The 27,128-nt window shown below is 39.4% G+C and overlaps 1 protein-coding gene across 1 annotated transcript; it reads right to left on the bottom strand.

The window, feature by feature from the left end:
- Positions 1-2,236: 2,236 nt before the first annotated feature.
- Positions 2,237-20,519, bottom strand: SLC6A1 (solute carrier family 6 (neurotransmitter transporter), member 1). Its single transcript, XM_009329262.1, has 14 exons — positions 20,183-20,519; positions 19,339-19,470; positions 17,801-17,901; positions 16,138-16,247; positions 15,886-16,018; positions 14,325-14,459; positions 14,104-14,207; positions 13,659-13,783; positions 11,238-11,350; positions 8,768-8,899; positions 8,107-8,209; positions 6,711-6,811; positions 4,401-4,568; positions 2,237-2,341 (listed from the first exon to the last, which is right to left on the bottom strand). The coding sequence occupies exons 1-14, from the start codon at positions 20,415-20,417 to the stop codon at positions 2,237-2,239; spliced, it is 1,797 nt and encodes a 598-aa protein (XP_009327537.1). The 5' UTR covers positions 20,418-20,519.
- Between the last annotated feature and the right edge of the window lie 6,609 nt (positions 20,520-27,128).

Genomic DNA, 27,128 nt, shown 5'->3' on the forward strand with positions numbered 1-27,128 from the left:
CATCTTAATTTATAAATATTTTACATTTGGTCCATAGAACAGGTTGCAATTTACTAAATAATACTGTACTCTTTTAAACAGGCTCTGTATATATTTTTGAATATGTATATATTACATATATATCTTTATATAGAGATAGATTTGCTTGGTGTTCAGATATTTCCTTATTGCAAAAAGCATATATGATCATACAATAATCTTTTTTTCAGGGCAAGTACTACAAAAAAGATACAGCTATTCACAGTTTACACACAGTAGTTCTACAACACTATTTTGTGCTATATGATACGTTTGTACAGCTTTTTGCTAAAGAGCAGGTCTGTCAAACATCGGTCATAATTGTTTACAATCAAACATTAAATACTGCATTTTTCTTATAACAACGTGGGACTTGATTACATTAAACAATAAAGAGAAAGTTGGAATTTTTATCCTTAGTCTAATGAAATTCACAATTATAATGCGTATGTATCATGTGTAATGTTTGTGTAGGACGTACGGTTTTCCTCTAAATCCCAAAGACTTACAGGACTTTTGCATTTCGGCTATAGCCATTTAGGATGTAGCTTAGATCTCATAATATTTTACAATTGATCTATGAATGAAACAGTTTAGAATCTACCAAACATACTCTGAGATTTTATGATGTAGTTTGAAATACATGTGTATTATATATATATATTATTTCTACAATAATGTGCTTGACATTCTGAGAATAATACCTTATTGCAAGAACATGTTTGTCACCTTCAGACAAAAACAACGAAAAACCCAACATTCACAGTTAACATGTTTTTCACGTAGTAGTTCTACATAAATTGTGCTATCTAACATTGTACGTTGCACAAAAATTTGCTGAAAAGCATGTTTCATTGCACAGTTCTGTCACAGTCATTTACAATCAAACATCAACTACTGCATTTTCCGTAATCCTCTGTGCCTGTCATATAGCTGCCAAACGAGAAATACCGTACAGGGCTAACCACTGCATTTTCCACACAGGGAAAAACTTCCGTGAGCTGAATGGGCTTTCTAGCCGTGTGGCAAATGCAGACTGAGCCCAGAGTGGAGATTTTTTGTATTATTGAAATAGCTTTCCCTCACGCCTTCGTCACCACAAATAATATGTAAATAAAAATAAAACTGTTTTCAAAGTGCTAGCGATCCGTATTTTGTAATTTGCTTATTCGAAACTGTTAAGGTCCTTTAACGGATTAAAAAGAACAGTTGTGAATTAAGCCCTAACTTAGAATTACAAGGATAAGCTTCAATCTTTTCAGCCGTTGTTTTGGTTTCTATTTGGTGGCAATGCAATAATAGTAGAATAATAACAGCATAATAAAAGCTCAAGTACTCTGAGCTTGAATTGCAAAGACTTTGTATTTCTTTTACTCCTGGCAATCTTTAAGAGCTCTTGGATATTACTTCTCATTTTGCTAAAAAAGTTAGAAGTCGTATTTTTGCCTCTAACATCTGCGATCCATGTAGTATTGATTCACAAAGATATGTTCTTTTTATAAGAAATAGTATATATAATTTTAAAGAAATTTACGATCTTGTTTGAAAATTATCTGGAAAGGCTAAGCACAGACAGCATTTACAGCCATTCCATGCTGTATTGCCAAAGAGCCATATAACTTAATTTGCACTAGGAATGTTTATAAAGGCTGTGTCTTCCGTTAACTGAAGGAAGTCTCTTCCCCCTCAAATGGCATTGACTGGAACAAATTTTAAAGGCAGACTTTTTCACTGGAAATCACTTGTTTACAAAATACTTCATTCTTTTGTACAAAACAATTCCGAACTTAATTTTACTCCTGCAGAGTCAGAAATAACAGTCTTGGGATTCAGCAGTAAGAAATACTGATAAACTACTAAAAATGAGCAGCACAAAACTTGAAATAGTCGTGCTAAAAGGTAGATTAAAAAGGTCTTGGCACATCAATTTACAAGTTCCAAGATATGCAACTATTATTGTGAAAGGATAAAAACATTAACAGTCTGTGGATTGCCAGAGAACACAAAACACTGTCAACATCTGAGCTCGCGCAATGGTTGGATCATACCCATGGCGATTCCCTTATAGAGGAGATGACCTTTTTTCTTTTTTTCTTTTTTTTTTTTTTTTTTGCCACTAGAGGTAGGTAATTATATTCTCAGACATAAATTTGTGGTCATATTCAACCATATTTTTTGTTTTTCTGGAGCAGTATTGGTACTTTTACAATACAGAAGTTTAGATGTAGGCTTCTTTGTTTGCAGAGTTGCTCTGTTGGGCCTGGTCTGGCCCGTTTTCAGGATGAGTGATGTCTTCACTTGGCTGAATCATTACTTGGATGCGCTGTTTAAAGAACAGCAATAAATGTGAGGCAGTCAAAAAACTGTTTCTAAGCTTACTTTTTGTTCTTTTTAAAGGCAATCCTAAACACTTCTGTCTAGGCATTAGAGCTAAAATGAAAAATGCTGTTTATCTCCCAAGGGACCAAATAGGCAGTAAATCGCATACACTAAAACCAGTTTTAGCCGCGTTCTGAACATGACAGTAGGAGTTGAAAGACCACATGCAAAATGGTAGGTACCACCAGGCACTAACAACTGAGCATGCCTAGGGAAAAGAAATGAGGAGAGACTGCAGCGTGGGGCAGGGGAGGAGGGACTCTGCTGCGAGCCCACAGGTCTAGCCTAGAGGCTGCAAGTCTGCAGTGGGCAGCAGGGACTCAAACCTGGATCTCAGATGTGCTGGTGACCCTCCCCGGGGAGCGACAGGGACTAGAGAGTATTGGCTGCAGCTTCTGGGAGTTCCTACCTCCAAGGATACAACAGGTAAAGCAGACTTGTATTTAAGATTGTTTTATTTCTATTCGGTCTTTCCTAGTCCTTTTGTGTTCTCCTTTCATGAAGGAGAACTATCTGCCTAGCTCACATTCATGTCGAGAAAGAGAGCCCGGTTTTGATCGTCAGAGCCTGTGAGTGGTGTAGGCTCCTCCTATTACCTAATGATCATTTGTCAATGCTTTCAAAAATGAGACCTTAATCCACAGCGAGGCTGAGATGAGGAACATTTACTGTGGTCTTATACAACTCTGCCCAAGAAGCAGCTACATTTTAGAGCAACGATTCTCCATTTGCACATAAATGTTTCCATAAGACCAAGGGAAATATATTCAAAATGTAGGAGCTAAGAACAAGCAGGGGTAAAAAAAAACCACAATTTTTTTGGTAGACTTTTTTGAAGCATCACCGAGTCTTTTAAAATTTGCTGAAGACACAGATTTGGATCAAGATCTGAGCAATTCATGAGGCATTACTTGTCAGTTCTGCTTAAGATCATCTGTCCCTTTGCAAGGATGGCTCTGTCGGCTGATTCTAGAATATTCCAGAAATCCTGACAAATTCATTTTGACAATCTTTGGTTCCCACAATCATAGAGGACAGAGATGCGTGTTTCAATACTTGTGCTGAAGAAGTGTCTGTTATGCACGGAATGAGATTATTGGCTGGAGAGGGAAAACTGAGGATGCACCCGGATTAAAAAAAAATAAGTATGGCAATTGTACGTGATTACTAAACAGTGTACTGGCCAATAACCTTATTAACATTTTGCACTCCCTTAGCAGCATTTCTCCGAGGACCTTAAAATGGATTTAAGCCATACAACGCCTCTCACATGGGAAGTGTCATCTCCTTTTAACAAATGGAATAAGGAATCAGGGAGGGGCTAAGAGCACAGTGCAATGAGAAAAAGGCCTCTAACATTCTTCATAAAGTAACTGTTCATAGAAATCCCTTAAATAAAGACTAAAGGGAAGTGCAGCATAATCATAAAATATGCTCCCAAGATTTTACATGTACTTTCTCTCAGCTGCAGCAGAACAAGGCAGCCGTTGTAACTTAGAACAGGTGTAACGCAGAACGGGAGCCCAAGTCTGATCACATTGCAGGGAGATGCTAAATAGGGTCACTGTGAGCAGACTCATGGAAACCAAGAGTTATGTGGGTTTAGTCCTAAGAGTTTGATTCCAATTCCTTAGGGCATCACCTGCCTTGATACATGACAGTATGTCTTGCATTAAGAAGGACAAATTTACATGTTTTGTAAACTGCTACTTTGCTTTCTCGGTATAAGGAGCTGGGATGCAAAGTGTCTGGAACTGTCAAAGTCCAGAGATAAGTACCACATTTAATGTGGTGAATTATGTTTAACAACAGATGGTACAGACACTGTCTTGTCTTTTGTTTGGTACTTGTTTTTATGTTCTTCAGCTCAATGCAAAATAACTGGGCTAAGCAAGTGAGGTCACAGGAAAGACAGAGTAGAAAATAGCTGCCCAGCAATCTTTTATCAGTGTGCACAGGTCTCGCAAGATGAAATCATGCAATCAGGAGAAAGAGAGACTTACCTGTTTTAAGGAGCCTTTCAGGGTTAGAAACATATATGCCATATAGCCTGGTATCAGCACCATGGAAGACAAAGCCATGAACCAGCCAACCCCTTGGCCCCATTTTGGGAAAACGTAACTTCCCATTGTGAGAGGAGTCATTTGGACAGCACTGAAGATAAATACTCCCTGAAAAATACAGCGGAAAAGAAGATTTGGATGAGGCTTCCAGTGTTGTGCGTTCAAGAGTTTTTCTGGATTGACTGGGACCTCAAGCCTGCCTTCACATCCAGGCAAGGAGAAAAGGGTTCCATTGGTCCCTCGTGATGGCCACCGGGCACTAGCTTGTAGATGGGCCCTGCAGGTCAGTCTTCCAGATGGAGGTTGCAGAAAACAGGCAAATGTCAGCCCACTGCACTGACCGATTCCCTGCTAGCTTAATCTCTAGTGTGGGAATGTGTAAATAACTGAACTGTAAATTCTGCAATTGTGAAGCTGTTTGTTTCTTTGTTTCCACTAAACTTCTTACTGGAATAATAGTATCAGTACAGCTCCACTGTACTGGTCAGCAACAGACTCCTAGAGGCTCTGAATAAGAAATGTTCTTTAAAGCCTGGCTCTGCACTGACCTCTCTAATATTGCCACCTAAGAGTGCTTTGGCCAGAGGCTTTGATATTGTTCAGATCCTCTGAACAAACGCATAATGGAAAATGAGGGCAGTCAAGAATGGAACCTGCAGTTCAGTAAGTGGCTACAGATTTGTCTCTGTAACAGAACTTATCTTATGAAATTAAAAAAACACTTTGAGTTGTTCAATAACAAGAGATGAGGAGATAGTTTCCCCAAGAAGCCTCTTACCAAAATTAATCTTAATGTCTCAAGTTAACACTATATTTTCATATACATAACCTGCATCTCAGATTATCCAGGTATGCTGGTACGGGGAATCCACTGATATTAGTAGAGTCCTCAGATAACCTGCACAAAATCAGAGGGAAGGGGGCTACTGGTAAAGATGGGGGTCCTGGAGAATAATATCTGCAGACACCTGTATACTGTACCATTGATCAGCAGCCCTTGTGCGTTGCTTTTGTGTTGTTTTCAAACAGGTGACCTGCAAACATGGTATTTTTCCTTCAAGTTCCCAAGAAAGACTTCTACCCTGGCCTGTTTCAAATGTCTAAAACAGCCTGCATCAGGGAAACCTGCTAAACTGAACCAGCAAAAAGGAAGCTCATTCTGATCCCAGGCTCAGGCCTTGTGCAGAACATATTCCCAGAGAGGAGAACGTGGAGTGGCAGATTTTATTAGCACATCATCACCACCTGTGAACTCGCACTGGACAACAAATTCTGCTGAAGACTTTACAAGAAAGGAGAAATCTGGGAAGTTTTACATACAATGTTGGTCATCTTCCTACTATACCACTAAAATAAACAAAATGCATTTTTTATGCCTTCCTGAACAATTGTTTTCAGAAAAACGAAGGCCACCTTCATCTGGGTAGAGATGAATCAAGGAACTCTCAATATAAACACATTTCCGTGCCTCTCTTTAGTGGTCTTTCTTTGCTTTTCTATGGCCTTGGGCTACCTATATGGGAATATCAGAGAAATATCAGTGAGTGAGAAGTATTGCGTCATGTGTAATAGCGTCTACTTGATTACAGTTTTTTATATTGCATCTGGGTTGCCTACATTATGTGCAGTAAATTTACATTTCTTTGCTTAGTATTTCGAAATGTACTGTACGGGCTTAACTGGATAAAGTTTGGAATCGAAAAGGCTGTACTGTGGTTTCCAGTGCACGAAACCCTTGCAAGGTTTGCCAGAAAAACCAGTAGCACTGCAGTATAAACCGGGTAACATATTCCACAGAATCCCATGAGAGAAGAGTATCAGTTTATAATACTAGGCTGTGACCAGAATAGTGCCTGTGAAGGAATTCAGTTTACAAAGTGTGGGCATTTTTGTGTATATGGAAAATGTAAACTTTAGGCAGATTGCTAAACTTTATCTAAGAATACAAGAAATGGTCAAAATTTGTTTCTTACAGTTTTCTATCTCTGCCAGTCAAACTCTTGACTAGTTACCATTTCCAGAGGACTAATACAAATCTTGAAATTGTGCAAGGCCTCTTTTCTTAGGGTACAGGCTTCCTCTAATGACACTGGTTTTTGCCTATTGCCTTCAGTGGAATTGCTCAAATCCTTAAAAAAGGAATGAGGTCAGAGTTAATATGAACCTGTGGGGGTGGAAATGGCAACGCTGTAGTATATAGTCCACCTCATTTACATCCTTTGAATCATATAATAAAAGTTTGTTCCTTACTGCCACAATGATAGGAGTGAAAAATGACCAGCAGAGTTTCCACCAGATGCAGGGTCTGTATCCCACCATCTCTTGGATGTTGTCATAAAATCTATTAACACCTAAATACAGAAACAAGAAACAGTATAGAAACATATCAGATAATTGATGCAATTGAAAGCTCAGTGGTTTTGAGAGACACTGTCATAAATGATGAGGTATGTTTGGAAGCTCTATACAGACCCCAACATAACTTTTCACCTATCTGAATGGGAAAGAAATGCGGAAACTCAGAAGCACCAAGAATCATTTGTTCTCATTCTTCCACATCATAATTAATTAATTAGTGACAAGCAAACTTAATCCCATGCAAAGGCTGAGTAAGTCTGTACATCTGAAGGTCAGACGCAGTAAATGCCCTTGGTTAATTTCAACTCTAAGTCTTATTAGAACGAGAGATTTAGAATGATATTTTACAAATTAAATTTAAAAAAAAAAATCATCCTAATGTTAACCAGCTTCACTCTGCGTGGATATATGCACACCATATACATGCAGAACTGCATATGAAATCAAAGAGTAGCCCTTCTGCTGCTGCTGTTACCTACCAGCACTCCATCATCTTCTAAAAGGTATGTTTATCATATTATTTATAACTTCACATTTGATTTCTTCATTATTTAGCTGGTGTATTTTTCCATTCGCATTTGCTGGATTCATATGCAGTATCTCTCCCCTTTAAAATGCTGTTCCATCCTCTTAAGCCCATTAAAAGACAGCAGAAAGACTCCAGTTATCTAGCTCTGAATCAGTTTTGTAATGCAAGCTGAAGTGCCTCGGTAATCATGGGAGTAGGTCCTTGGACTAGCTAACACAGAACTAAGGTCAAATGCACAAATACTCTGGCAACAATATGATACATATTCATTAAGCTTTATACCCAGAGCTTGTCAGTCCAGACTTCTGGATATTTTAGGGCAATTATGCAAGATACAACTGAGCAAGAAGCCTGGCTCTCACTGCAAGATCCCAGAGTGACAGAGTCACTTCTGGAAATGAAACATTATGAAGTCCAGAAGACCTAAGTCATTATGTTGAGAACAACAGTTCCTAACACCTCTGAAGATCCAGCCTTTCCAAGGAAGGGGGACAGGGAAAAAGAGGGAGATGTCACCTATTTAGTATTCCTGAAACACTGAGCATCTAATGACTTCCAGGCTTATACAGAGGGTCTTTTAAAGAGGCAGAAGTACCTTCCACAAGCCAACTTTGAGTCCTCAGTGGAATTATATGCATATAAATCAAGGCCAATTTCAGTTCCACCCTCAGCATGTGCACACACAAAAGAACAAATCAGTAGATGAAGTATCCTTATGATGTGCAAAACATATGGAAAAAATAAAAACATATCGTTTACCGTAGCACCAGGATATCGAGATGCACTCAAAGAATACAAGGAACAAGAGACTCATTCCACTGGCAGAGTAGTAGTCAAAAAGCTTAAACACATAGATACCACCCTAAAACATACAAGAAGGAAGTGTTAAAATAAATAGTAAGGACTCCAATTTCAAGATGGATTAAAATGCAAGCTACAAACTAACAGTGGCAAATAGGCGTAAATTAATTAAAGTTAACAGGTTAAAGTCTTATAACGGTCAAGGTCAATACTGACAAAAAATAGATTACTGCTAGAATTCAGTTAACTGGTTTGATTTCACTTCACTTCAATTTACTTTGTTCAATAATTCAATCATTTCCTTGAAATAGTTTGCAATCTAGTGGATCACAGGAAGCAATGGAGAACATCCCTAGCTACCACTTCTTGGAGTGTAAGACAGATTGTAGAGATGTGTATTTTCTTGTCACCTGAACCATGAAGTAGGCCTCACTGCATCCACGGACTACAGGCATTTTACACTTATAAGTTAATGTCTGCTGCCAGAAGTCTTTAGATAGTGTCGATGATAGATCCCTGCCACTTCAATGGTTTGCAATGATTCCTGGTTGGGGCAGGGGAAGGGGGAGGTAAAACAGATGTTGTCAGACATAAGATCACATTCTTCTGCAGAACATACCTGAGTAATATTGGACAGCCCTATCAGATAGGAAACAATGCATACAACAGCAATGAAGATTTCTCTTCGATTGCGCAGTAACTTCGGAAATTCATCCACCAAAGCTGTTATGAATCCTTCCACAGTGCAGAACTGCAAGTAAAGTTAGAAATAAAATACAATGCAATGCACTACAAAAGCAGGATTACATTTAGGGGAGGAGTCTTCAATACGACTCATCACTGGCCTAAGGCTGCATCCATTAAATGATAAATGAAAATTCCACTTCAGTGGAAGCAGTGCTTCTGAATATCCTCGTTTCTGTCTAAAAAGATTTGTGCAAAAAGATTTCCAACTAGAAAAACACTCAAAATTCCAGATTATGAACTATAGCCTCTGCTTTATGAAGATAAAGTGCTCTTTCTTGTGATAGAAGACAATACACCTACAGTTGAAGGCTTTGACTCCTAGATCCTTCAAAAACTTACACTTCTTCCTGTGATTTACTCACATACGTGAAAGTCAACAGAGACAAACAGTGTAATCACATCAGTGCTTCAGAGTGAAGCTTAAGGACACAAGATTTATTCTCATATGTTATAAATCAAATGCTTTTGTACCCCCAGAAAAGTCAATGCAATGGTAAGATTTTTGCTGAGGATGTGGTCTTCCAAATGGAAAGCATGGTCATACTTCAGATTTTTACTCTATGTTTATATTCAAAATCAATGTTGTCATTATGATGGCTGAAATAATGAAAAACAGAAGGTATGTAAATTTTTATTAATTTCCAGCAGTGCAATCGGAATTTAACCAACAGTTATAGTTCCTACAAATTATAGCATATGAAATGTTTCACTGATAGACAGAAAATGAAGAAAGCATGACAGCCTGTAGATATATATTCTTTTTAATAATATTAGACTACTCTCCTCAGCTGTTAGTTGCCTAGAGACAAGTTCTTTCAAGAATACTTTTGACCCAATTAATTTCACAGTAGTTTCCCCCCAGACTGAGCAATAGGTTTTAAAGTCAAGCCTGAAGCTTACTGAAAAACAAAGAAATAGAAAACATACATTTTCAGCTTCTTTTCATGTTGCAGGATGAAATGCCCTCTTGGTCTTTTTGTATTTTGGTTCACAGGCTGAAGTCAACTTGGATTTATAGAAAATGATGGATTTTCTCTACTGAAAGACTAGTACAGTACTAAGCTAGTAGTTCTCATATTTCTTTACGTGCTATGAAGACTGTGCTAATGACTGTAAGGTGCTGGTTTGACAACTGCAACTGATTGCGAGTAAACACATCTGCCTATGGTCGGTCACATACACATGACCAAACATTTCAGCAGGCAGAAGGGACTTCCCTGACAAAGTCCTCAAAGTATGCTTTGCAAAGTAAGACAGCACATTAGTGCTTACAATAGAGTTGCTATCTGTATTAAAATTATTACCGATTAATGAATGCTTTTGTTGGACAGTCCTTTCTAGCATGTAAAGTGCTTTTTCCTGTTCTGTGTGCTTTTTTGTTTGTTTTGCAATAAACATTTTTTAATGATTGCATGACTTAATTATTTAATTATTTAACCTAGACAGTAACTCTGGAGAATATCTCATTTGGATTTGCAAAACCTCTAGGTTGTGCCTTTCCATTAATTTCCGGTTGTCAGATACCATCTATAACTCTTAGCTAAGGCCTGAACCAATAAAATCTTGATCCTTACCATTGGGAAGTGATTTCAGAACACGCTAAGACGCAGAACGTCCTCAGTAATGACCCTACTGCCTCCTGAATTTGCTCCTGACGTTCATATGCTTAAAATGAAATGTGTGCTGCATCTTTTTGCTCCATTTGGTAAGTTCTGAAGTCACCTTTCAGAAATATCTGTGGCATCTAAACCTTGTAAAGCATATCTCAGTGTCTTCTGACACAGAAAAAAGAAATGTTTTACGCTGAGGGTGGTTAAACACTGGCCCAGGTTGCCCAGAGAGGTGGTGGATGCCCCATCCCTGGAAACATTCCAGGTCAGGTTGGTCGGGGCTCTGAGCAACCTGATCTAGTTGAAGATGTCCCTGCCCACGGCAGGGGGGTTGGACTAGATGACCTTTAGAGGTCCCTTCCAACCCAAACTATTCTATGAGTCTATGATTCTACATTGATGAACATTGCAAAGGTATTTTTAATATTGTGATTGAATGGTTAAGATTTCAAAGAAAGTTCCTTTTGTCTGCAGAATAAGTTTTCTGCACGTTTTGTATATGCTTCCAACAATTCATGAAAAAGTGAAAGTGTCTTAGTATCAGTTTTTGACTATCCCAGGCTCCTTGAACCTCTTAGTCTTTCCTCTCCTTAGTACCTCCTATTATTTATCTGATTATTCCGTTCTGCACCACTAACAGCTGGCAGTGCAGAATGCACAGAGAGAGGCCAACCTTGTACCATACAGTTGCAGAAAATTTGTCTTCGTTACTAATTTTTACACCAGTTTTACCTGACTGTCAATTCCGAGCATAAGCAACATGGAGAAGAACAGTATTGCCCACAAAGGAGAAATTGGTAACTGTGTCACTGCTTCTGGATAAGCTAGAAATGCCAGTCCAGGGCCTGGTAGGAGAAACAGGAGAGAAAATGTCAACGTGATTGATTGGGTGTTGTGATTATTTGCTCCTGACGATGCATAGGTTTTAGGTTTATTCGAATGACTCAGCCATGGATGCAGTATCTGACCAGGGATTTCAGCTTAATCAGTGTTCAACTGACCAAGAAGTCAGTGCATGTATCTTGCTTTTAAAATGAACCAACCAAAACAAACAAACAAAAAACCCCCCAAAACCCCCAAACCAACTAAGCAAAATACTAGATGCAGTTCAGAAGCTGCTCCTGAGAGACAGGTTTGTATAGCAAAGACAGGGAATGTTATCCTTGGCTAGGATTACATCTTCAGGTACTGATCAGCTTTCTCTCCCTCTCAAGTAGTTATTGATAGCTGTAATCTTCTGCTTTCCACCAAGTAGTTCAGAAAAGAAACAAAGACAGCTCAGAAATGGAGAAGACACTTTCCAGCATTTACAGTATTCCCATTTGCTAGTCCATTCTATTAATTATCTTAAAATACACATTTTAATAAACTGTGTAGTTGTAAGCAGGCAAACCTTTTCATTTGTGTTCCTACTAACTGCTGACGGGGGCATAGTGGTGGAAGGGGAATATAAATTCTTATTAAAAAAGAAGGACCTCTTTTTGTTGTCATAGGATAGCTGGAAACCAGCTGATGTCAGGTTAAGAGGGAAACCTGTAGCAAACTAAATAATCACAGAAATAAAATTAGTGTGCCTCACCTAAGGGGGTATCTGATTTTTCAGTTTTCATTAAAAGTAAGTCTGCCTGTGACAATTGGTTGGACATAATAACTTTCAAAACAGTGAAGCAAGGATTGGCATTAGACTCCTGAATTGTCAAAGTAAATGCAATGCAGATTTTGAAACAATTATTTGCTAGCAGCAGCAGATATGATTGGAATGCCTTCCAAATGGCCGCAGTAAAAGCAAAATAAACTTAAGATAAATATGTTCTTAATTTTACTCTGTTAGACATTCCACCAAAATGCAGCTACAGCTTTTAATAATATTGTTTGTTTTACAAAGCTGTACAAAAGATCGCAAAACAACATGTCTCATGGTGCTAAAATAAAGCATCAGTTTCTGAGCTTGCTAGGAGAAATAGAAGCCTTAATTAAAAGGTCAAAATTCCAAATATCCTTTGCAATTACTGGCCACAGGAGGTCATGTGCATCTTTGAAAAGTCTATTATCTTAGGTACCTTAAAATGTGTTTAGGAGCTTAATATGATATAAAAATATTGTTTTGTTTGCAGGTTTAGTCTTTATATAGTTACATCTGTACCAAACACATGAATCAAAGAAGCTTATTTCACACACCACTGACTTTCCAGAGCATTTTTTGGCAACAGTGTATGCCATCATAATTTTTTTGCTAATTTCTTTGTATGTGTAGTTTACGGAAGATTATTTTTAGGGCTTAAATTTTCTGCTTTTCTAACTAAGGGAATATTTCATCAATGGGATATGCTTGCTAGTATAATAAGACATATTTTGTCCACCAGCAACTTCCAACCAAGCTTTCAGTTATCAGATCCCTCCCTGTGGCCAGAACTGCTAAATTAGTATCTGGTACACCAGCTGGGTTAGGGCAACCATCTGCTCTGCTACTTTAAGGTTTTTCATCTGGAAGAAAGACAAGGAATTGCAAAGAATAGCAGAATCCTTCCATGGACACCTTACTGCCCTAAGTAAAATGACTTTCGTAATAAAGGGTCCCATAAAATTGGCTGATAGCTGTAGGTCTGAACAGGTGAGAAATGGATCTGCCTCAAAGGGCTTAACCTTAAGAAACAGTAAAAGGATTTAAAAACCTAATTGAATTTGAGAATATAGGCTCCAAAAACATAATGACCGTCATTGCTCCTTTCAGTCTGCTTTTAAGAATTTCAGTAGGAAGAGGCTCATAATCTGATGTCACAGCTAAGCACTGAAGCAGCAAACTGTGCTGCCACCTCTTGTAAATGCATTCCCTGTAAGTTGTATTCATTAGTATTCACTGCATCAGCCCAAGACGAGTCTCTGGCTGACCACTCTCCACGCCGAAGGTTTGAGAGCACTGGGCAGGCAGGCAGACAGTCTGCTCGACATGAAATGATTTTGCTGGTGCTGCCTTGAGAGCTTTGGAACAATTCTCTCCCTTTTGCCATCAGTAAGGGCGACTGAAACGACAGGGGGCTGAGGAGTGTTTTGAGGGAGGGATTTTGACCAATTACATGAAGCAGTTGGATACGACATACAAACAAAAAAATAACTGATGCCACTGAACAACTTGGAGAAAAATATATTGGATACCTGATGCTGCAACATCTGCAATAGGCCTCTTTGTGACATTAGCCATGAATCCAACAATGGAGAAGATGACAAAGCCAGCAAACATGCTTGTGCATGAGTTTATGCAGCACACTATGATGGAGTCCCTGAAATAAAGGTAAGGTGCATTAAGCAGTAGGTAAAGCAATGCTACTATTCATCAGTATATTACCCTTTCTTTTTTTCCTGTGAAAAGACTGAATGATTTAGGATTTCACAGTTTGGGTTCCATTTCATGCTGGACAAGTCATACTGTCTCTCCCATGAGTGTAATGCAGTTATACATCTCATTGCTAGTTAGATATAACATTTAATATTCCGATCCGAGACTACATCTTATTTCAACGGTACAGTACACGGAAAGACAGAATCCAGCTCCAGCTGAGACAGGAAAGTGCCATTGTAATATGTGCAGTCATCTGCTTACCTGTAAACATTATTGTGGAAAGGGTTGTAACTTCCAAGGGCAATCAGTGAACCAAGACCCAAACCATAGGAGAAGAAAATCTGTGTGGCAGCATCCAGCCAAACCTGATTGCAGGAAATAATTTTTTTAAAAATCTGTTTCTGCACTTGAGGAGCAGGTCATATGTCTGAAACGTGAACAGTTAGTAGTGAAACTTTTGTTTACAAGGATTGAATATTTACCTCAGAGTCTGAAAGCTTACTGAAGTTGGGAGTTATATAGAATAAAATGCCTTCCTTTGCTCCAGGCAGTGTTACACCACGGAAGAACAAGATAAGCAGCATAACATAGGGATAAGTAGCAGAGAAATATACCACCTGATGTGAAGAAACAAGACATCGTAAGTGTGGAAGGAAGGATGATCTGTGCTTGTTAACACTTCAGAAAATATTTGCTCCCTAAAAGTACTGTAGCAGCAACTGAGGCTGACTTTTCAAATTGAAGCATTTATCAATTACAACTTTTCAAATTTTAGCATTTATGATCAGTCAAGACCTACTCAGCTGATGGCCTACTGCAGAATTCCCTAAACACCACGTCTACAAGGCAGGTGGCTGTTGCTGACCTTCCTGAAGGTGGAATTTAGTGGACTAGGATATTTTTGCACAAGGGGCTCATGCTTTTCTTTTTTTGTATTCAACAAGGGGAGCTCCCTAAAGCACAAGGTTCTAGTACTCCTATCCTGCTTGTAGAACAACATCTGTTAGATTAGCATCCTGCTCTCAGACAGCTGCTTTTGTATTTTTAAGACTCTCCCCTCACCTATGTCATAATTGCCCTACAGGATCCTACTCTCTTGCCTTTTCAAAAGCCTTATAAAAAAGACACTATGAAGTCAGACTCCAAAGAAAGAGTCAGCCCTTTTTTGCCACCTTCTTTGCAGACAGGAGAAATGAAATGGTTTGGTCTGAGCTCAGCTAGGCCATGTTCAACGTGCAGCTTGAAGTGGGTCACAGTTACAACTATCTTGTCAAAAGTTAACAATTCATTCTTTCAGTGCGAAAAAATCCTAGTCCTCTCCACTGGGCCTGAGGTCTTATCACCCAAGCCTTCAGTTGCCACCAGGCCCCACGGCTGTGGCTTTTCATTTCCTTAAGATTTCTTCCTGCCATTTTGGGGAAAGGGAGAGGCAATGTCAGATGCTGTTGGCCTTTCATTCCTGGAGAAAGGTCTGTCAATAATATACTTTCCTTTAATTCATTAGTAAATTCTGTTTTGCACTCAGAACCCAGTCAGACTCCAAGCAGCACAGCATGCAAGCATGCCCGTGGTAAGAACCACCTACGGCTCTCATTTAGCATAAGGAAAGGACGGAGTAACTCTTATATCCAATATAGATTCAATACTTACTTACATGTCTAAGTCCAGCAAGAGCTGTGCAATAAATGCATGCTTCTCACTGAAGCCAAAACACTGCATCCTCACCCTATTGCTATCCAAACTAGCTAGAATATTCATCCCAGGAACAAGCAGACATATTTTTAGGCAATTTTATACCTGGCAAAGCCAAGAAGTCTTTAAGTGAACATACCATCCAAGACTGTGGTCAGAGCTAGCTACAGAGGAGCCAGCTCTTTCAAAACCACGGTGCTGTATCAATTCAAGAAAGATAGAAATTAAATACCTCACAGAGCTATTCCAGCAAAACTATCCCCAGTGCCTCTTACCTCAAGAATTTTCAGAATATTTGAGTAAAATGGGCATTTTTAAGTGAAATGTATTTACAGTACTTTTTAATCTTACCTTTCCGGTCCAGCCTACCCCCTTCCAGATACAAAAATACACCAGAATCCAGGCAATTGCTAGAGTAATTGCTAGCGGCCATCGGATTTGCCCTGGTTTTTCCAATCCATCAGTCATTTGGTGCATGTTGCGTCTAGAATAAGCCAACAGAATGGTGTATTTGACAACTAATTCAGAAGATAGTATATGAGTGATTACAAGCTGATCCTTGCATATGCACAGGAATGATACAGAGAAAAATTATCAGCTTACTCCCAGAATTCAACGACGGCACTTGTCATGTTGGTGGTGTTTGCTAAGGTATAATTGGAGAAGCAGCGGTCAGTGTTCCATGGGTTCTCACAGTGTTTCCAAGGAAGAGTCTATTTAAGAAAGAGAGAGAGAAAAACCTAAACAGTCAAACACTTCTTAAGTAAGCATTACCTCAGGTATCTCTCTCTTTACTAGAAATGACAGTTGAGCAGAGAACTAATATACTTCGAGTTCTGCAGTGCACTCATCTCCCTGGGGTGCATATCTGCCACATAATAAAGATATGATGGTTATGGATCAGAGATTTCCATTTTACAGATATGCGTTTTCTACATGTGTCCATTGCATTAATTTATCTTTCAGAAGTTCTGAGAAGCAGAACCTGTTTCCACATGATATCCATTAGAATGAATCTCATTTAGATACAACTTAGATATTCTTCTGATGGCCAATCTTGGAAAATCCTCTCACAGAAAATGTTGTATCAGGGTACTGCATGTTTTAAATACAAAGATAAGAGGCTTCAAGGGAATTAGAAGTCAATATTCATCTAATAGGGGCCAGTGCACCACTTCCAGACTATGACTGACCTTTCACATCAATAACAAATCTGAGGATAACAAAAAAAGAAATTATCATGTCACTCCCAGGTAGTAATTAATGCAAATTTGGTCAAGGGACAATTCTTTAAAGCCGAGAACAAGCAAGCATGAACAAAATTTGTAGAAGAGACAACAATTGAACAATAATGCATTAATTATTGAGACTTATGTAAGAATGCTTCCTCAGATGGCCAAAACCCACAAATCAGTCAAGACCTACTCAGCTGATGAATCATCCTCCAGGGGAAAAAAAAAGGCAGCTAAAAATAAAGTTAAAAGGAAAGAAAACAAAGCAAAAATAACAACAATGAATGGAAGCTCAGAGCTAATCAAATCACAGACCTTCCATTCCATGGAATATTCTTTAATTCTTTAATTCCATGGGTTATTCTTTAATAAACCCCTCCACAATTAAAACACATTGCAATGATACTATTTCCCAAAGAACTAACATTTGTGTGGCTGCTATTGAAGAAAAAAAAAAATCAGTTATACACTAGAATTTTTCTCAGGGGAATGACTGGCCTGTAGGCTCAAAGGCAAAGGGGTGCTGGTACTCTCGTTAGCATTGCCGGGACAAGAAGTCCGAAGCCTGAGCATGACTTGCACCTGCCTGGCAGGCAAGCAGAGAAGCAAGCAGGCATGCTTGCAATTAAAGAGCAAGCAATTAAAACAGGTAATAGGTGAAACTAAAAGGGTACAGATGAAAGAGCTGTGGCTATGAAGAGTAAGATGAGGAAATTTAAACAAATCGGTAAGAAAGAGAAGCCTGTGGCTCCAAAACAACCTATTATTATGTTTCTCCACTGACATTCTTGGGACGGTATATTTTCCTCACAGTTTTCTGTTCTACATTTCTTGTGGAGAAAACAAAAATTTAAAAAAGGATTTTTACAAAATGGTTTTCCTTTAGTAAGAAATGGCTTATCCTACTGATTTCTATGCATTTTGTGTTAACCTCACACTTTTACAGTGAGACAGATTAACCAGCTACCTATATATCACTTTGCTTTACATTCAACAAACAATTCCAACCCCCCCTCCAACACACACACACTTACAGTGGTAAAGGAATTATACAGGTAGTATATGGCCCACGAAATAATCACAATGTAGTAAATATTTAGCCAAAAGGAAAGGACTGCAGCAGCTAGTCCCACACCTGTAAAGAAAACAAAAAGATACAAAAGAAGGTAACTTTTAGTAATGTCTGTACAAGTGTCAGTTGAAGAGCTGCAGTTCACAAGGACAAATACAACATATAGGGCAGGTACCATTTACCAAAGTTTGTAGAAGCTGAGTTAAAATTTTAGAAGTACCATTATAAAAAGGTCATTAATTTGGGTGATAATTCAGTCATCCATAAATTTAATCTTAGTGTCCAGTTCTCTGTGTGTTGCAGTAAGCAGTCACACCTGCTGCTGCTGAGATTTTACAGGCACTTTTTACTTCCAGGGAAAAGAGCTAAATCAGCTCATTCTCTGAAAGAGCAGTCCCACAGAAACTTCTGGCAGGTGCACTCAAATTGAGTATGAGTTGTAAGACCGGCTAGCCATTTAGTGCACTGATCAAAGTGCTTGATGCTTAGCATAACGCTATTATGTCATCTCAGACTAAAGAAACGTCAGGGGTTCCACAATGAGAATGCCTTATCTTCTACTGCACATGGAGACTTCAGGGGTATTTTAAAGTATTCAGGCTGGTGACAGTTGCCACATGACACTCAACAGGAGGAAATGCTCAAAATAATCAGTATAATGCAAAGCAAGGTCTATACTTTTCATTGTGCCCCCTACCAACAGCAGTAACTTGAGCGAAGTTAAAATACTTATCTGGGAGAAACATTTTCAACTCTCTGGGTTTTCCCAATACAAAATTACTTAGAACAAAATCCACTCTAAACAAACATTTAGCTCACCCTATGCCAATTGTCAGTCCTACTGTGTGAAGTAATTTATAACTTGGTGTGTTGAGTTGCTCCTCTACTGGTCCAGAAGTCAGCTCAGGAGCTCTTAAGTGTCAAAGAATTTGGGATGAGAGGGGGAAAAGCACAGTTTGTGAGGTTTGTAGGTCTATGCAGAATCTAGATTAAAACCTTGAGGTTCTAGCAATGAGAAACCTCAAACTAGCCAAAAATCTAAGTATGGCGTGAGCTTGTCTTAAGCAATTCAGCATGAAATTGCCATCTTTGAAGTGTCTGGCTTTTGAATTTCAGTAAAGAACAACAGGAGATACAAACCTCTGTGACTTCAAACAGAAACACTGTTTACCAAATTGCTGTGAACAGAGTTCCATACCTGCTCAGGCAATTATTGGTAGATTTAATATGCTATTTTGAACAGTCTTTATATGTTCCTAACAAAAAATAAAAGTTTTTTAAGTTCAAAAATAAGTTTGTTGAGATTCTAATGCCTAACTCTTGCTATATTTAATGGGGAATAAATAATACCCTAGCGTGTTTCAAAATTGTCAGTTACACCTCAGAAAATTAGGGTTTAAGTAAAAATATGAAGGCATAAAGAAACATCCTTGCCCTGTCACTTTGTGCAACTTCTGCAACTTGGAAACAAATGGAAAATAATCCAAATTCATACTGTACCTTTGAACATTGGGGCAAGCTTCCACACTCCGAGGCCTCCTATAGATGTGTACTGACCAAGGGAACACTCCAAAAGAAACAGTGGCACTCCAGCAAAAATTAAAGTAAGGAAATAGGGAATGAGGAATGCACCTAAAAAAGAAATAAGAAAAGGTCTGTTACAGTGGGGAAAAGCACGACTGAGTTTCCACTGTTTCTATCCCTATATGAAAAGAAACCCACATTTTTCTTCCTCCTAAGTGCAACTTTTAAAAAAAGTTAGTGGAAAGCACATGTACGCTTCTGAACCAGTATCTCAAGAGGTGAAAATAAGGGGAAAAAATATATCTCCTCATCATTTAACCATGTTCTGTTTAAGTAAAAAGCTAAAATCCAAAAGGCTGTGTATTTGTTGCCTTCATCTATCACAGGAGCATGCAGACAGCATAAAGGCTTTAACCAGAACTGGCTGCTTTCCAGCTGAAGTCACCCTTTCATGGTAAGCTCAGAGTCAGTATTACAAGCCGTATGCAATCCTCTCAAAAACTCAGTCCAAAAGAGAGGGCTCTGAAGGGTTGGAGGGCAACGTGCTTTAGTTCTGCTCTAACGCCTTATGGACTTTTAAAAGCACCCGCCAACTAGAAGTTAGAATAAACCCCAGAGCAGACCTCAAAGCAGAGCACCACACTCCAAAATGGCTCCAACCCTCCTGGACAAGTGTAAAGCAAAAAAAACCCCAAACCAAAAAACCACCTATACAGATGAAAAAGCTATTAAAACCAAGTTCCGTTTTACCGATGATTTTTATGGTGAATTCTAATATACAAATATGTCAGAGGTTGTAAGAATGAAACAGCAAACATACCTCCACCATTCTTGCCACAAAGGTATGGAAATCGCCACACATTCCCTAAGCCAATGGCATAACCTACACAGGACATAAGGAAGTCGAATTTTCCTTTCCAAGTATCTCGGTCTGGCAGATCCGTCTTCTTCTTCTGCACTTTTACGACCAAGGTTTTAGGCTTGTCATTGGTGATTGAAGCATCAACTTCCGTGGAGATCTGTCCATCTGCCACCTTTGTCCCGTTCGTTGCCATGTCTCGGGGTTTCGCTGGGGAGGCTCTGGCAGCAGCCGGACGAGAGATTTCAGCACCAGTCCACGTGGACAGCAGCTTTGCGGCTCGCGGTTACCCAGCCGGGCAGTCACGGCTTCGGCAGGCGACACACCACGACCCCCCGGCCCCCCGGGTGCCGGGATGGTGCGTGAGCTAGTCGGCAGCCCCGTGCCAGCTTCTGGATCGATCTGTAAAACACAGGACCACAGGATCCAGATTTGCTTCAGCAGCACTTTAAGCAACTTAAAAACGAACAGTCACCAGAGACCTCGCCGCCAAAAGAGCTCTGCAATGAGGGTGTCTCATCGAAGAGCTTGGCTCTGCCCGTTGGATTTTTTTCTTAGTGACTCAGTAGGAAGCAGAGCAGAACTAGCATAGTCCCCCAAAACAATCTCCAAGCCACAGTTTACTCATTTTTTGCCCGATAGATCTCTTATGAGTCTACAGAAACAAAATAATTCTAAAATGCAGCACTGTATTGTACATAGCGTACAGCCCAGATTTTTCATCTCTCTCTCTCTCTCTCTCCCCAAAAGATGAATCAGTAATGAGATCTGTATTTAACAGCCCAGTAAATAATATATATAACAGCCCAGAACTTGGGCAATGAAACTATTCCATTGAATGGTTCTGCATTTAAAAAACTAAAAGGGAATTCCCATGACTGTAAAGTTCCTTTATTTACAAGAACTTATGGCTATCAAGAAATAGCACTTGCCACCTTTAATAGTGAATTTAAAAAGTTATGAACAGTGTGCACTTTTCTAAAACACCTTTCTCTAAAACACTCCCAAAGGAATTAAACAATAAACCAGATCAAGCAACAGGACTTAATCCTGGGTAATGATGTTAAGTTTTACATATGGTTATAATTAGCTGTTCATATAAGACAAATGTTTCACTAAGCTTAAATTATAAGCACTGTAAGACAACAGGCTGAATAATCACTCCTCAGTGTCCGTTTCCTACCATGGGTTGCATTCTTGCACCTTTTCAAAACCCATTACTGGTACTATATAAATTTTCAAAATCTACATACATTATGAAAAATGACCTGGGATATTTCAGGCAACTCTGAAGCGCATGTAACTCCTGCAAACTTCCACAGCTCCACTTCAACTGGAAAAAACACAGTGAGCTAGTGGCTATTGCATGTCTACTGTATGCCCATTCATGATCGATTTATTGTCTAGTTCCTCTTACTAACTTCTTTTACCATATGCCAGCCACCAGTCCCCAAACCAGAGACTGCAGCAAATGAAACACTTGCCAGCGTGAAGATACACCTTATGGCAATGTTGGCATCATTGGCCATGAGGTCATGCAAAGATCAGCAATAATTTTATTTACAGATTTGTGTAAAAAAGATTGAGATTACTAGCCATTCACTTCTAATTGTAAATTATGTCAAAAGAAACATAAATACACATGTAAAGACTCTGCTATAAACAGTGCTTTTCTTCAGCTTTTCATTTCAGATCACTGCGTGATTATAATGCTTATTATATGGTGACATCCAACAATTAAAAAACCCCACCAGTTTTCAGTTGGAAGCTGAAGAAGAATCAGCTGTAAGAATGCTGGCGTGACGAGAGAAACAAGGATCACGCTTGTAACCTTCCTCTCTGTTCCACTTCAAGATGGGACTCAAAGAGGGAAACTCCATCTATGTACCTTCACGTCCTCACAAGTCCTTCTGTGTAGAGATATCTCCCCTTCATAAAACTGTGGACTTAATTTTCCATATTTCAATGCAAGCCTGTCCAATTTTGTGTACCAATAAACGTCATTTCTGGCTGTAGTCAGAAGTTTGAGCAGTTCAGCATTTCCTTATGCACGAGGAAATACAGGTCACCGTGTCGGCAAAATGGGGCTCCTGTTCTGAGGCTGGATCGAGATCACGTTGAAACTTTGACCTCCCCACCTACACGTTTGTGAATTTATGGTGCAGACAGCTCCAAGTGCACTAACAAATGTGCAGTTTGCCAGCACCACCTACTGATGAAGATACAGAACTGAAAGCGTTTCTTTTTAGCCAACACAGGCTGTACGAAGTTAAGGATCATCAGGGTGTTCTAGTACTTTTACAAACAGGTCCTGTACTAGATTAGATTTTGTTGTTGTTGTTGTAATTTACATTTGACCGGTGCTTTATCATCGGCAGGAGTGTCCAAGTACTGGAAGAGGCTGAGTGTGTTGAGGATGGGTGGAAAAAGAAACCCAAAACAACATAAAACCCCCCAAATAAACCAACGCTACATAGAGAGATATAGAATCATAGAATCATTAAGGTTGGAAGAGACCTCTAAGATCATCAAGTCCAACCGTCAACCCAACACCACCATGCCCACTAAGCCATGTCCCTAAGCGCCTCATCTACCGGTCTTTTGAATACCTCCAGGGATGGTGACTCAACCACTTCCCTGGGCAGCCTGTTCCAATGTTTAACCACTCTTTCAGTAAAGAAATTTTTCCTCACATCCAATCTAAACTTCATACATATATATGTATGTATATCTCGTTTGGCTCATAATGAGGGAGAAGCTCATCCTCACAGCTGGCACTCCAGGAAAGGATCTGTGCTGAATCTCAGAACCGAACAACCAAGCCAATAGGAACGTGGACTCACCCCCGCATACCTACAAACAGGCTCTGCAGGTAAGTGCTGGGCATAGAGCCTGCCCTTGCTCTTCCAGCCCGATCAGACTCTGGAGACTTTTGGGTATGCATTAAAGCCTCTATTGAATAACGTGAGTAATTTAGTTCAGTGTAAGAGTCCATGGAAAAGACAAACCGGAGGGTTAGTTAGAAAATCTTCATGAATAAAGCAGAGAACCTGGGATTTTGTGAGTCCTCCTGGAGGAAGGTGCCCAGACCTGTTTCGATACTACTGTAATGCTGAATGTAAGGCTGAAACTTCACAAGACACGCCAGCAAGTGTGCAGACGTCTATGTCGAGGGTGAGAGGGGTTTGGCAGGCAGCCTGGTACTTTTAATATTAAAAGAGATTGAAAGCAGTAGTTCAAACAATCACACGTGGAGATGTGCTTAACTTTCTTGTACAGCACAAACTTTGGCATACATCCCATGGCACACACTACAAGTACTCAGCAACCTCGGGCAGTGGCAAGCCCAAAGACTCAGCAGAGGCTTGTTTTGAGAGGATGGAGGTGGGGACTGACCAGTTTGCATCTGTCCTGCCCTACTGCTGCTGATGCCATTATTCTATTTGGAGACCATGCTGGAGATTTTACTGTCAGTGGTGTCAGTGCACGGACATTTGTGCATATATGGTGATACAGCAACTCAGCATCAGACAATGAAAACAATGCTTTCATTCCATAGGCTTGAAAGTAGGGGTTTTTCCATGCTGTGAAAAATAATTTTCCCCAAGCCTAAGAAATAATAATAATAAATTACAGCAATAGAGGTAGCCCTTAACCTCCAATCCACACTCTTCATATACAGTAGTACTTCAAAAACTATGACTTACGTACAACAATCTAGAACAACTGGAGATACAGCAGTAAAGATACTTGGTATATGCTCTCTAATCTGATTAAGGCAATATCCCACAGCTCTGGGATTTAAATTTAAAATTGGTCTGACATGGAATGGGACAGAAAGACACTTATGTAAGCTCTGTGGGTTGGCTTGGGCAAAATGAAATACAAATTGTAGCTGTCAGCCAGCAGAGCACGTACGACACTTGCTATGCAATGTTATGCTTTGTGGGAAGAAGATGGAGAGATCTTTTAAATAAGTTGGTCTTTGCTCCCCCAGTTCCTTCACGCCGACACTGAGTGTGCTAGGAAGGGCACAGCAGCTTCCCACCACATTCCTCAGTGCACAATAGAGCTTCCTTGACTTCAGTTACTAGGGTTGCTCAGCCAAGAGGAGAAAGCCCTCTAAAACAGGGTTTTGGATACCATCTGGTTGTCCCGCATCACCACCACATTAGAGAAGAATGACTTGAGAGAGCCAAGCGCACATAGCAGCCAAGGTAATAAGCCCAGCCAGGGAAACTGGAACAAAGAGAGTGCCGCTTAATTAATAAAAGCATTTTTCTCTCTCCTGGTCTGCATAAAAGTGGATTTGAAGAGTTTAGAACTGGCTGCATAAAATGAATGTGAACAGCAATATTACTATCATCTTTCACAAGTGATATCAAAAGGCAATGAAGAACGGTTCAGAAACACACACAGTCAGCAGGCAACCCCAGTTCCTTTAAATGATGAACCCCTGCTATGTTCAAAGTTCATTACTCTCTCCCCAGAGTGCAGCAGCTCCAAGGGCTCCACACAAGGCAAGACTACAGCAGTTGCATTCAAGAAATGCTGAAGAAATACTGTTATATAAAATGCCACATTGGCTTCATAAAACTTTGAAGGTATTACTCCTCTAACCTGAGTGGGACTCCAGTTGAGCCCACTGTGACCATGGGTTATTTGCACTTACAATTCTATTTGTATTGGACAATTAAGTCAAGAGAACGCCATGCATATGCTAAGTTTCATAGCAAAATATATATCCCATATCAGCAGTGTCCTGGAGTGTATGAAATGGTATTGAAATATAGAAGGTGTAGAAAGAAGACTGCTGAGCTCATTGGACTTCCATTCTGAGATGTCCACAAGGACAGCTTTGTTTTATTATTCTTTTATAGGAGAGATACTGTTTGGAAGTAGCAAACAAAATACTGTGCACATAGATAGTGCACACCAGGTGATATCACACATGCTGTTCTACCACATATATATAGCAGAAACCCATATGCATCAAAGAACGCTGCTACTAACTTTTCCTACTGGTACTTCAGATCTCTCATGAAAAATCTGTCCCAGTTACGTGGACTTCCACAAAGCGTTCATTTTGATTCAATACTTTGTGCAATGCTCACTGGCTCAACCAGCAATCATGCCACCTTTGGTTTCTTAATGGGAGGAGAATTTTCCTTTATGTACAATTGCCAAATTGCATATTGAAACAGACCACCTAAAGGAAAAAAAACCCACAAAAAACCAACTAAGAAAACAACCCAGAAAGTGACAAAACAGACTAATTCCTTTTCTTTTGGTTCACCTCTTCTGAACTTCCTTGTAGTCTCTGCTGTTCACGAAAAGCCATCACAATTTTCAGAAGTGTTTCATAGTGCTTGTCCCCGTTTCATTTCTTAAGATGGGTATAAGGAATCCGGCATCACTGTGACAAAGTCAGTCCTTGCATCTGCACCAGCATCTGATTCCCCAGCTGAGTTCTCCATCGAGCTCTGGCAAACCACGCTGAGCAAATGGAAACTGAAGCTGACTTGATCTTTTGTGGTATGAAATAACAGCAGCAGCAAGAATGATCAGAGGCAAGACAAATGTAGGCAGGAAAAGCATCACTATTCCAGAAGACGAACTACAGACAATTTTATTTTCACCACAAAAAGGAGCAAAAGCTAAATACCAGTGTCCATATTTTCACTTTGATTTTACCTGAAGGAATTACAAAGGGGTTAGGTTTTGTGCAAATACCTATTCGTGGAAAAGCTTGGTAGCAACAGGGCCTTATCTGAAAAATACTGTTAGATTTTAGGTGAATTTAATGGCATGAGCCTTTCTGTAATGGTTTTCTTGTGTTTAGCTTGCATAAATTAAATAGTGGCTCTCAATATTTTTACTGCCTAGTAAAACATCACATGATTTCACCCAAATTTCCATGTCTAGTCAGTGAAGCACATTAGGCATTCCAAAGATCATATAGCAACAAAGGAAGGACCTTAGCTGGATCTTAGTACTTCTCAAGTTGGCCCAAAACACAGAGCTGTATGTAGTATCTAAATTAGATTGGTTGCTTGTCCATAGCAGCTTGGTATTTTCAAGTTAAAAGCTTCCTTTTTCCCTATACAAGTCCACATTTTGACTTTAACATAATCTTCCTTCTGATTAAAAAAAAAATAAAATCAGATATACAGGAGTAAGAGTGTCACAGATCTAAGCATCTGTCTGCTTAAATTTGAACAGCCAGCTACATTTCTTTCAATATTGACAACAGCAGCACTTGCAGAAGGAAATGTAAATTACACATCCTCTGAACATCTGGTTTTATGAGCCGTACGTAGTCATTCTATGCATCTGTCTACTCTTTCTTCTTAACTATTTATACACCATATATTTACTTTGCTGAGGTATTTTGGAAAGCTATGCATGCTTAAATATAGAATGGTAATCCACAAAAGCTGCCGCATCTGCAGGTGGTGTAAACTGATGTATCATTGTCAGCTGAGAGAAAGTGAGCTGTGTGCTGGAAAAAATCTTTAGAAGGTATATAAAAGCACAAAAGATGCATTAAAAACTTACACGCTGCACTACAAAGATCTTACTTTATGAACAGTACTCTGTTTTGGTTGGGAAAAAAAAGTATGAATGGTTGGTTGAATAGAGGATTATGAAACAAGCTTCAGTAAGATGTACTTACGGTGTATTTCAGAGGCATACAAACATGTTCTGCACACCAACATTCCTCCTCCACCCCCCCAGTGACCTCCGCTTCAAAACAGTTACCCAAAAGTGCTGCTTGGACTGGAGGGTTTTTAAATACACTACCACAACTAAAAATAAATATTGCCACATCACTTATTTGATGTAACAAGTATAGTCATTCCAGTAACAAGAGGCAGTGCTGGCCAAAAAACGTGGCTTTGATCAA

This window comes from Pygoscelis adeliae, unplaced genomic scaffold (assembly GCF_000699105.1).
Source record: "Pygoscelis adeliae isolate BGI_AS28 unplaced genomic scaffold, ASM69910v1 Scaffold277, whole genome shotgun sequence".
Taxonomy (NCBI): Eukaryota; Metazoa; Chordata; class Aves; order Sphenisciformes; family Spheniscidae; genus Pygoscelis; species Pygoscelis adeliae.

What these genes read in the sequence shown, in the direction of transcription:
- SLC6A1 (XM_009329262.1), bottom strand. Translation starts at nt 20,417, where the DNA reads ATGGCAACGAACGGGACAAAGGTGGCAGATGGACAGATCTCCACGGAA. An exon ending in TGCAGATGTTGCAGCATCAG is followed by an intron (nt 11,351 to 13,658) that starts GTATCCAATATA and finishes TTCTCCTACCAG; the next exon opens with GCCCTGGACTGGCATTTCTA. An exon ending in TGAAAGGCTCCTTAAAACAG is followed by an intron (nt 2,342 to 4,400) that starts GTAAGTCTCTCT and finishes TTCTTTAAACAG; the next exon opens with CGCATCCAAGTAATGATTCA.